This window comes from Piliocolobus tephrosceles, chromosome 11 (assembly GCF_002776525.5).
Source record: "Piliocolobus tephrosceles isolate RC106 chromosome 11, ASM277652v3, whole genome shotgun sequence".
Taxonomy (NCBI): Eukaryota; Metazoa; Chordata; class Mammalia; order Primates; family Cercopithecidae; genus Piliocolobus; species Piliocolobus tephrosceles.
The window spans coordinates 53,116,371-53,128,776 of NC_045444.1; the positions used below are offsets into that span (position 1 = coordinate 53,116,371).

Here is a 12,406-nt window from a genome sequence, read left to right on the forward strand (position 1 = left end):
CCTAAAGATTGAATGTGAATGTGAAGAGACTTTAAAGCCATCATCAGTTGTGAGTACCTCTTCCACTTCTTGCATTTCAACCAGCCAGAGGAAGGAAACATCAACCACAAGATATGGTGATCACAGTATCACTTCCTCAACTCTGGCACAAATTAATGCTACTTCTTCAGGAATGACAGAAGAATTTCCTCCTCCCCCACCTGACGTACTTCAAACTTCGATAGATGTGACAGCATTTTCCCAGTCCCCTGAACTACCCAGTCCTCCTGGAAGACTACCAGTCCCCAAAGATGTATATTCCAAGCAAAGAAATTTGTATGAATTAAACCGTTTATATAAACACATCCATCCTGAGTTAAGAAAAAACTTAGAAAAAGATTATATCAGTGAGGTTTCTGAGATTGTTTCTAGTCAAATGAACTCAGGGAGTTCAGTCTCAGCAGATGTGCAACAAGCCCGTTATGTTTTTGAAAACACAAATGACAGTTCTCAAAAAGAGCTGAACTCAGAAAGAGAATACTTGGAATGGGATGAAATTCTGAAGGGAGAGGTGCAGTCCATTAGATGGATCTTTGAGAATCAACCATTGGATTCCATTAACAATGGCTCTCCTGATGAAGGTGACATTTCCAGGGGTGTTGCTGATCAAGAAATCATTGCTGGTGGCGATGTGAAATATACTACATGGATGTTTGAAACCCAACCCATTGACACACTTGGGGCTCATTCTTCTGACACTGTAGAAAATGCAGAGAAAATTCCTGAGCTAGCCAGAGGAGATGTCTGCACAGCTCGGTGGATGTTTGAAACAAGGCCATTGGACTCAATGAATAAAATGCATCAAAGTCAAGAAGAATCAGCGGTAACTATCAGTAAGGACATAACTGGGGGGGATGTCAAGACTGTGAGATACATGTTTGAAACTCAACATCTAGATCAACTTGGACAGCTTCATTCAGTGGATGAGGTTCACTTACTGCAGCTTAGGTCTGAGCTCAAAGAAATTAAGGGAAATGTTAAGAGAAGTATAAAATGTTTTGAAACGCAACCATTATATGTTATTAGAGATGGTTCAGGTCAAATGCTGGAAATTAAAACTGTTCACAGGGAAGATGTTGAAAAGGGAGATGTAAGAACAGCACGGTGGATGTTTGAAACACAGCCATTGGACACAATTAACAAAGATATCACAGAAATTAAAATTGTCCGAGGAATATCCATGGAAGAAAATATCAAAGGTGGGGTGAGTAAGGCAAAGTGGTTATTTGAAACCCAACCTTTGGAGAAAATCAAAGAGTCAGAAGAGGTCATCATTGAAAAGGAAACAACAATAGGTACAGATGTCTCCAGAAAGTGTTGGATGTTTGAAACACAGCCATTAGACATTCTAAAAGAAGTTCCTGATGCAGATCCTCTACAACATGAGGAGATAATAGGGGGTGATGTACAAACTACTAAGCATCTATTTGAAACACTTCCAATTGAGGCATTAAAAGACAGTCCTGATATAGGAAAGCTTCAAAAAATCACTGCCTCTGAAGAAGAAAAAGGGGATGTTAGGCATCAGAAATGGATTTTTGAAACCCAACCTCTGGAAGACATTAGAAAAGATAAAAAGGAGTACACACGAACAGTGAAACTTGAAGAAGTTGACAGAGGAGATGTGAAGAACTACACACATATCTTTGAATCAAACAATTTAATTAAATTTGATGCATCACATAAAATAGAGGTGGAAGGAGTCACAAGAGGTGCTGTAGAGTTAAATAAATCTCTCTTCGAGACAACACCACTGTATGCCATTCAAGATCCCCTTGGAAAATATCATCAAGTAAAGACAGTCCAGCAAGAAGAAATCATAAGAGGTGATGTAAGAAGCTGTAGGTGGCTTTTTGAAACAAGGCCCATTGACCAGTTTGATGAAAGCATTCATAAATTTCAAATAATTAGAGGAATATCTGCTCAAGAAATACAGACTGGAAATGTGAAATCTGCCAAATGGTTGTTTGAAACCCAACCTCTTGATTCAATTAAATATTTTAGTGATGTGGAAGAAACAGAAAGTAAAACTGAACAAGCTAGAGATATTATTAAAGGGGATGTCAAAACCTGTAAATGGCTTTTTGAGACCCAGCCAATGGAGTCTCTTTATGAAAAAGTTTCGTTAATGACCAACAGTGAAGAAATTCATAAGGGAGATGTCAAAACCTGTACTTGGCTCTTTGAAACTCAGCCACTTGATACCATAAAAGATGACTCTGAAACAACAGTCAAATTGCAAACTGTAAAACAGGAGGAGATCCAAGGTGGGGATGTTCGTACAGCATGTTTTCTTTTTGAGACAGAAAATTTGGACAGCATACAAGGAGAAGAAGTGAAGGAAATCAAGCCTGTTGAAATGGATATACAAGCTGGAGATGTTTCTAGCATGAGGTATAAATTTGAAAATCAGTCCTTAGATTCCATAAGTTCCAGTTCAGAGGAAGTTTTGAAAAAGATCAAAACCTTAAAAACTGAAGATATTCAAAAAGGCAATGTTTTAAATTGTAGGTGGCTTTTTGAAAACCAACCAACTGATAAGATAAAAGAAAGCCAAGAAGGTGATGAATGTGTTAAGACAGTGACAGACATACAAGGTGGCGATGTAAGAAAGGGGTGCTTTATTTTTGAGACTTTTTCTTTAGATGAGATTAAAGAAGAATCTGACTATATCAGCACCAAGAAAACAATTACTGAAGAAGTAATGCAGGGTGATGTAAAAAGCTACAGAATGCTCTTTGAAACCCAGCCACTCTATGCAATTCAAGACCGAGAAGGGTCCTATCATGAAGTAACCACAGTTAAAAAAGAAGAGGTAATTCATGGAGATGTGCGAGGAACAAGGTGGCTTTTTGAAACAAAGCCATTAGACTCTATTAATAAATCAGAAACTGTGTATGTTATTAAAGCTGTCACACAAGAAGACATTCAGAAGGGAGATGTTAGTTCTGTCAGATACAGGTTTGAAACTCAGCCACTGGATCAGATTTCTGAAGAATCACATAATATTGTGCCCACTGTTGACCATATACAAGGTGGCAATGTAAAGACAAGTAAACAATTCTTTGAGTCTGAAAATTTTGATAAGAATAACTATATACGAACAGTAAGTGTCAATGAAATACAAAAGGGCAATGTCAAAACATCTACTTGGCTATTTGAAACCCACACTATAGATGAACTGAGAGGAGAAGGGTTAGAATATGAAAATATCAAGACAGTCACCCAGGAAGATGTGCAGAAAGGTGATGTTAAGCAGGCTGTGTGGCTTTTTGAAAATCAAACTTTTGATTCTATTATGGAAGCACATAAAGGTGTCACAAAAATGACCAAGGAAGAAATCCCTCCTTCTGATGTCAAAACAACTACATGGCTCTTTGAAACAACACCACTTCCTGAATTTAATGAAAATAGAATAGAAAAGATAGAAATTATTGGCAAGAGCATTAAAGAAACCTTAGAAGATCTCTACTCTCAAAAAGTTATCCAGGCTCCTGGAATCATCATTGAAGCTGATGAAGTTGGGGATGTTCGAATGGCAAAATACAAGCTAATGAACCAAGCATCTCCTGAGATACAGAAAGAAGAAATTATCAGGGCTGATCTCAGAAATATAATGGTGAACCTACTTTCCAAAAGGGACTGTACTAAAAGAGAGATTTTGGTTAGTGAAGAAGAGAAGGGAAATGTTAATTTGACTAAAACTCAATTATTAAACAAATCAACTGAATTTCATGCTGAAAAAGAAGAGATAGTGAAAGGTGATGTACAACAAGCAATAAAAAACCTGTTCTCTGAGGAAAGATCTGTAAAGAAAGGCATCTTAATTCAGGAAGATGAAAGAGGAGATATTAACATGACTATCTATTGTCTTCTTCATGAAAATAATGGTGACACAAATGAGCGTGAAGAAGTAATAGGGGGTGATGTCAGACGTACCATTCATAATTTATTGTCTTCCACATCAAACAATAAAATATCTGAAAGGGCTAAAATTGATGCCTCTGAGAGGGGAAATGTTCAGTTTTTCACAACCTGCATAGAAGCTGGAGCTTTGGATGATCTCAAACAACTCCACACAGAGTCAAATGAGACACTGACAGCTAAGCAACAAGAAGGAGAGAAAGAAATTATTGGTGGTGATGTTGAAGGCACAAAACTGTTACTGAAGAAAAGGCAGTCTCTGGTTGAACGTACTGTTAGTGAAATTGACATCATCCCTGGAGATGTGCATAATACAGTTAAGGTTTTTATGACCGAGCCTCAGAGTACACTTGGTAAGATACCCAAAGAAGAGATTATAAAAGGTGATTTGGCATCAACCCTAAAATCCCTCAGCCAGGCTGTAAATCAGAAAACAGTGACAAAAACAGAAGAAATTATAAAAGGTAACATGCTAGCCACACTCAAGTCACTTAAAGAATCTAGCCATCGATGGAAAGAATCTAAACAGCCTGATGCCATCCCTAGTGATATTGAGAAAGCTATCGAATGTCTTGAAAAAGCTACAAATACAAGGACAGAAATTCTGAAAAAGGAGCTTCTCAAAGATGACCTGGAAACATCATTAAGGTCTTTGAAAGAAGCACAAAGAAGTTTCAAAGAGGTAGATAAAGAAGGTATAATCAAAAAAGATGCTCAAGTTGTGATGGCAGGATCCTCAGGAGAACAGAAAACAGATATTCATCAGGTTGCTGTCCAGAGGAACAAAAACAGTCTTCTTCAGCCAAAGCCAGGACCCTTTGAGCCTGCAGCCAAGTGGCAAGGGGGAGCAGATACTCTCAGTCAAACTATGGGAAAATCTTGTTATGGCAATTTAGAAGAAAGAACTGAGGTTAATCTTCCAAAAGCCCCCAAAGGCAGTGTAAAGATTGTCATAGATCGTGAACAAAACAATGATGCTCTAGAGAAAAGCCTTAGAAGACTATCTAATTCACACCATAAATCTATTAAAAATATTTTGGAATCAGGAGACAAAATGGGTGTCTGGACTGATATCACAGGAGAACAGCATCTTAGAGATGAATATATGAACAGACAATTAACTTCAACTGTATCAGTTAAGAATAATCTAAAAACTAAAGAATCAGACAGGGAAGTGAGAGAGCTGAAGAAGTATGATGCCTTTAATTCCGTCCAATCTGCTGATAAAACCATTGGAAAGCAAGAGACATATGAACGGAGAAATGACCACCAGAAAACGGAGGCTTTTCATATAAAGAGTCCTAAAAAGACCGAAAATATTAAAATATTAACTGATACACAAAACTCCAAGCCCAGTCCCACCCAGCATCCAGTCAGCATGCCAGTTGGAGGAACTTACGACATTTCAGGGGACTTTCAGAAGCAAACTTTGTTAAAGCAAGAAACAAAATATTCTAATAAGAATATAAAGCAAAAGAATATAAACCTTCAACCAATGTGGCAGCCTTTGCCTGTAGAGCAAGACACAACCAATGTAACAGAAGTGGAAGTCTCTGAAAAAAATCACAATACATTTAAGACAACCAACAAAAAGCAGGAGACTGATGTTCACTTGAAAAGCCAGGACTTTCTAATGAAGACAAATACTTCCACAGACTTAAAAACGGCAATGGAAAGGTCCTTGAATCCAATCAACTTTAACCCTGAGAATAATGTAAAAGAAAGTGAGTGCCCCCTTCCACCTCCATCTCCACCTCCTCCACCACCTTCTAATGCATCATCTGAAATTGAATTTCCTCTTCCTCCTCCACCTCCTTTAATGATGTTTCCTGAAAAAAATGGATTTCTTCCCTCACTGTCCACAGAGAAGATAAAGGCTGAATTTGAAAGCTTTCCGGGCCTGCCTCTTCCTCCACCTCCAGTAGATGAGAAATCTGAAAGAGAAAGTCCATCGATGTTTCTGCCGCCTCCTCCTCCTCCAACTCCATCTCAAAACCCAGCACATCTCCTTTCCTCCTCTGCTCCAGAAAAGCACAGTGGAGCCTTCATGCAACAATATTCCCAAAAAGAAGCCTCAAACTCTCAGAATTCTCAGGCTAAAATCATAACAGGAAAATCAGGTGTGTTGCCACCTCCCACATTGCCCAAACCGAAACTTCCCAAGCATATAAAAGATAATAAGAACCATTTCTCCCCCAAAGTTGAATCGACAAACTCCCTGTCAGATATGGAATGTAAAATTACTACCTCAAAGGATCAGAAAAAAGTAATGATGATGACCAGCAGTGAACACACAGAGACAAAGCAGAACGTTATTAGTAGGAGTTTTGATGAAAGAAAACAATTATTTGTTGACTCTGCAAACTGTCTCTCACACACAGTTCCAGGAACTTCAGCACCCAAGAAAAAACAGATTGCACCTCTTATAAAATCTCATTCATTTCCAGAGAGTTCAGGACAACAAAGTCCAAAACCTTATATGAGAAAATTTAAGACACCTTTAATGATTGCTGAAGAAAAATATAGACAACAAAAAGAAGAACTTGAAAAACAGAAACAGGAGAGTTCTTACTACAACATTGTTAAAACTGAAAGCCAAAATCAACACATATCAGAGGTGGAAAAGGAAATGCCATTACGAAAAACCAGTGAGGAGGTTTCCGTATCTGGAATTGATTCAGAGCGCACCGTGGTTCAACCCAACCCAGGCTCTCAAAGTAATGCTCAGGTACTAGGAGTGTGTTCTGATAACCAGCTCTCCGCAACATCGCCAGTGACAGTCGCTGCCAAGAGGCTCCACCATGTTTTAGCAGCCTCAGAAGACAAAGATAAGATGCAAAAGGAAGTTTTACAAAGCGCAAGGGATATTATGCAATCCAAATCAGCTTGTGAAATTAAACAAAGTCACCAAGAATGTAGTGCCCAACAAACACAACAGAATAAGTATTTGGAGCGGTTGCACTTGCCCCAAAGCAAACCAATTTCCCCAAATTTCAAAGTTAAAACCATCAAGCTTCCAACTCTAGATCATACATTAAATGAAACAGACCACAGCCATGAAAGTCATAAACAGCAATCTGAGGTTGATGTTCAAACCTTTACCAAACAACAATATCTGGAAACCAAGAAAACTGAAGCAAGCACTGAATGTAGTCATAAGCAATCTCTGGCTGAAAGACATTACCAGCTACCTAAGAAGGAGAAAAGAGTGACAATAAAATTGCCTACAGAATCCGTACAGAAGAACCATGAAGATAAGTTCAAGATAGTTCCTGGGAAGCAAAGAGAATTTGGGGGATCTGACAGAGGGAAACTTCCAGGAAGTGAAGAAAAAAATAAGGGACCATCAATGATTAGTCAAAAAGAAGAGAGATTAATAACTGAAAGAAAACAAGAACTTTTGAAGAATAAATCAGCACCAAAGGTCATCAAGCAAAAGGTTATTGATGCACATCTTGATTCACAGACTCAAAATTTTCAGCAAACACAAATACAGACCTCTGAAAGTAAAGTTGAACATAAAAAATGGCCCCAGCCATATAATAGTCTGCAGGAAGAAAAATGTCTCAAAGTCAAGGGCATACAACAGAAACAAGTCTTCTCTAATACTAAAGATTCAAAGCAAGAGATTACACAGAACAAATCTTTCTTTTCTGCTGTGAAAGAATCCCAGCAGGATGATGGAAAATGTGCCGTAAATATAGTGGAATTCTTGAGAAAACGTGAAGAACTACAACAGATTTTGTCTAGAATAAAACAGTTTGAAGCAGAGCCAAGTAAAAGTGGCCTTAAAACATTTCAGACACTGTTGAATACTATCCCAGGATGGCTGATAAGTGAAGAAAAGAGAGAATATGCAGTTCACATTGCCATGGAGAATAACTTAGAAAAAGTAAAAGAAGAAATAACACATATTAAAACTCAAGTGGAAGATATGCTTGTGTCCTATGAAAATATAATTCATACAGCCATGATGTCCTCCAAAACAGGAAAATCGGGAAATAAACCCACTAGTCTTGAAACATCATCCAAAGTATCTAATGTTCATGTCAGCAATAATAAAAATAGTGAACAGAAAGAAAATAAAATTGCCAAAGAGAAAACAGAACAGCACCAAGTAGCAGCTCATGGTGAAGCAGCTGTTCATAGTCACGTGAAAACCCATCAGGAAATTAAACTCGATGAGAGCAACATTCCTCCTCCCTCTTTAAAAACACGCCCACCGTCACCAACTTTTATCACAATAGAATCTACTGCCCGACGAACGGAAACGCCTACTAAGGACGAGCTTTCTCAGTCCCGTAAAAAGGACAGTTATGTTGAACCCCCACCAAGAAGGCCCATGTCGCAAACATCTGAAATTCACAGAGCAAACACTTCCCCTTCTCCACCCAGGAGTCGCTCTGAACAACTCGTCAGACTCAAAGACACCACTGCAAAGTTATCCAAAGGGGCCATCCCATGTCCAGCGGTCACCCCGGTTCCAATTGTAGAGAAGAGGTCTGAAATCATCATGTCTCCTGCAACACTTCGTCGTCAAATTAAGATAGAAACTCGTGGTAGGGACTCTCCACCTACAATCACAATACCAGTAAATATACATCATACTGCTAGTGGTTCCTCCAGAGAATCTATAGAAGCTCAAGAGGAAATCAGGAAAGTGGAGAAAAGGGCTACTTACGTTCACAATGGTGGACTCAATTCCACTGATCCCATAGTGCCCGACACTGAAAGCTATGATGCAGTTGAAATCATCCGCAAGGTTGAAGTGCCTCCTCGCCTGTCAGAGCACACACAGAGATATGAAGCAGCCAACCGCACTGTTCAAATGGCTGAAAATTTCGTGAATGACCGTGAAAATGAAGTAAACAGATGGTTCAGGGAATTTGAGCATGGCCCAGTTTCTGAAGCAAAGTTAAACAGAAGAGTTTATGCAAATGGAGAAACAAACCATAATATCCAGCAAGAAAGTCATACGTTTTGTCAGAAGGAATTTGGATTAACGTCTTTAGGAAATACGAGTTTTACAGATTTTTCTTGCAAACATCCTAGAGAGCTGCAAGAAAAGATTCCTGTTAAACAGCCCAGGATCTGCTCTGAAACAAGGTCCCTAAGTGAACGTTTCTCAGGCATGGATGCATTTGAGAGTCAAATTGTTGAGTCAAAGATGAAAACCTCTTCATCACATAGCTCAGAAGCTAGCAAATCTGGCTGTGACTTCAAGCATGCCCCACCAACCTACGAGGATGTCATTGCTGGACATATTTTAGATATCTCTGATTCACCCAAAGAAGTCAGAAGAAATTTTCAAAAGACGTGGCAGGAGAGTGGAAGAGTTTTTAAAAGCCTGGGATATGCAACTTCAGATTCTTCTGCAACTGAGATGAGAACTGCCTTCCAAGAGGAATCTGCATTTATAAGTGGTAAATGAGCTTGCAACGTGTTAAAGAAGATTAACCATTTAAAGCTATGTGTTCCATAGCCAAAATGATGTGCAGTTAAAGAGTGTGTGGAAACAACTAAACAATATAACCTGAAACTAACAGCTTCCCATGTATGCTTGTATATTCTTTATATGCTTGCTTTTACAACTTTATTTTCACAAAAGCATATATTATGATTTACTTGCACTGTGTGAGAATAACAAATACTATTATACAGATTACTGAGACATATTTGTCAAGGTAAATAAGGCTTTGGATAAAGCAACAGGTATAGCAATAATTTTATTTCATGCAATTATACTAGACAAAAATAATATCCCTTGACCTAATATTGACATATTTTTAACTGCCAGGTTTAAATGATCTTTGCACTGAGTCCAGTACAGACTGGTAGAAGTCCAAGACACAATTTACATTCTTCATGTGTGCTTTAGTATTTTTATTGGTCTGTATCTCTGACAAAAGTGTAAGTGTGGAATTAGACCTTTTATATATTCAACTATTGTTACTGAATTGAATAGAGTTAGTTTTCTCTGATGCCACATTTTTTAACTGATTTTTTCGCTTTTCTAAAAAATAAACTCTGAATCACGCTCAATCAACCTCATTCACAAATGAGCATAAACAATACATTTTAAAAAATTTGATTTTATTTGGAAAGAAGGAGGTTTAAATCATATGAACTTAGTACATAATTTTTAACATCAAAGCGCAGCTCATTTCCCTACTTCTTGCAATTAATGAGGCTTCATGATAAAAGAATTTTATATAATTAATGTGCATCATGAGTTTAGTCCATTCTTTTAGACAGATTGAAAGAAATAGCAAGCTTAAAAATAAAAACTGCTGAAACTAATAATTATGCATCCATCATATTTGCAACATATGTGTCTAGTTTATCAGGTTAATATCGTTCTTAATGTGCTTGCTTCTGGCATAATTAAGCAAAGCTGTCTAATTAATTTCAAATGCTCAGCTTCTGTTAAGATAGCTCAAAAACACATAGAACATACAAAGAAACTTGTGATAAACATAAAAATGTGTCCTCTACTAGAACCAAATAAGCAAAGGAGTTCTCTCAGTGGCCCAGATTGACCATCTAGGCACTAAAGTAGATATAATTATTTGTATAATGGACCCTGAGCATATTTGCTCTTATAAATAACTAATACCACAGCTTAGTCATTCTCACAGGTTCGCTAGGTGGACAAAAAGCAATTGTGAAGTGAAAGTTCTGTGTTAGTTTTAAACCAGTATACAAACACTGGTTAGTAATAGAACCACTGTTATTCACAGGGGCTAACATTTACATGAAAGCCACAGGAAGTGAGCATAGGTGCTTTAGAGGAGCAAGAAAAGATGTAGGAAAACTATATAAGCAGATGCAAGAATCCAGAAAGCTCCACAATCTAAAGCCAGTTAGATTGAGGACAAATGACCCTGAGCATTTTAATGTATTCAGGAGTCTCATTGCATTACAGTCAAGAGTTGGTATCTTACAGTCAACTCTAAGTCATCAAGAAAATATTGAAGCAAATACAATGTCCTTGGCTTAAAAAACGTATGTATATATTTTAGAAAGATCTATCTAAAATGTTTTAAGAAGTAAAAACTTTTGACTAGCTTAGGTACAAGCCTTTATATATAGGGAAAACTCAATTATCTAGAATGATAAGTTCTCTCAGAGCTACCCATTGCTGAGTATTATATATAGATGTATATTATGTACTCACATGTATGCACATATATATCTTTTTGATGTACTTATATGTCTAATGAACATATTTTACTCATGTATTTTTTTTTTTAATTATAAATGTCTACTCGTACAATCTATAAATGGTAGAGGCACTAGAGTAATGTAGACTATCCTCCCAGACCCTTAAACTGGATGATAGGTTAGTCTCTGTCCAGAGAAGCACCATAAGGACAATAGTCTTAGAGCTTTTCCACTTTAACCGCATGTCCAGTTAATATGTTGTTTTGTTTTATTATGTTTTTACAATATGATTGAAGATAACACTACAGAAGCCTTTTTAAATTTTAATTTTAGAAACTGCTGCTCCAAGACAAGGAAATATGTGTACTTTGTCAAAAGACAGTTTATCCAATGGAGTGCCTAGTGGCAGACAAGCAGAATTTTCATAAGTCCTGCTTCCGATGCCACCATTGCAACAGTAAACTGAGGTAAAATGTTTAATTGTCTTTGCCACAAACATTCCAGGAGACTGCAGTATACGTATAACCTCGTATCTCTAGGAAGATGCACATTTTTCCAGATCTTGCTGCTGCATCGGTTAACACAAACCACACAGGGGGATTTGCTCATGTTCTGTTAGCTATTTCTGTGACCTTTTTCCTTTAGGAATTTTACTTTTCTAATCAAATCTAAAGGATCCCTTTTGTCCAAACACAAAAATCACACAAATGAATAAAATTAAGAGTTATTCTGCAAATCAAGATTTTTAAGTTAGTGTGTTAGTCCAAAGTCTAGACTCTAGATCAGGAGGTGGCAAACATTTTCTGTGAAGAGCTAGATCATAAGTAATTTTGGCTTTGCAGGCCATACTGCTTCTGTCACTACTCACTTTCTATTAGCGGGCAAGAGCAGCCACAGATAACTAAACAAATGGGTGTGGTTGTAAATAAATGGGCTAAGCTGTGTTCCAATAAAACTTCATATACCAAAACAAGTGATGGGTAGGTTAGAATTTACCTGTCTTTGAGCTAGACTAAGTTTTTAAAAATGAAATTGAAATTTAGAAAAATATCAGTGACAGGTAAGAGAAAAACTCTGTTTTTTCTCTGGAGCAAACAGAAACACCCTATCCACACAGTTAAAATGCATTCATTTCCAAAACTCTTGAAGTAAATGCATTTAACTGAATGTGACATTTGGTGTGACTGTAGTCTGAGATGCTAAAATTGATGTTTTTTTTTTTTTTGCTAAATCTAATGTGCATCTCTCAGACTATATTTTTTCTGACTTTAATTGACAA

At 37.4% G+C, this 12,406-nt stretch overlaps 1 protein-coding gene across 8 annotated transcripts in view; it reads left to right on the forward strand.

Annotated features, from left to right (window-relative positions):
• Positions 1 to 12,406, forward strand: part of XIRP2 (xin actin binding repeat containing 2) — a 351,802-nt gene that overhangs the window by 334,347 nt on the left and 5,049 nt on the right. For 6 of the 8 annotated variants that reach the window (XM_023188124.2, XM_023188120.2, XM_023188123.2 and 3 more), the window contains one exon: positions 11,461 to 11,594. In XM_023188124.2, the coding sequence (XP_023043892.1) occupies positions 11,461 to 11,594 (134 nt within the window). Of the gene's footprint in view, positions 1 to 7; positions 9,387 to 11,460; positions 11,595 to 12,406 lie in introns of all 8 variants that reach the window. The other 2 variants (XM_026454147.2, XM_026454148.1) reach the window with 1 other exon arrangement.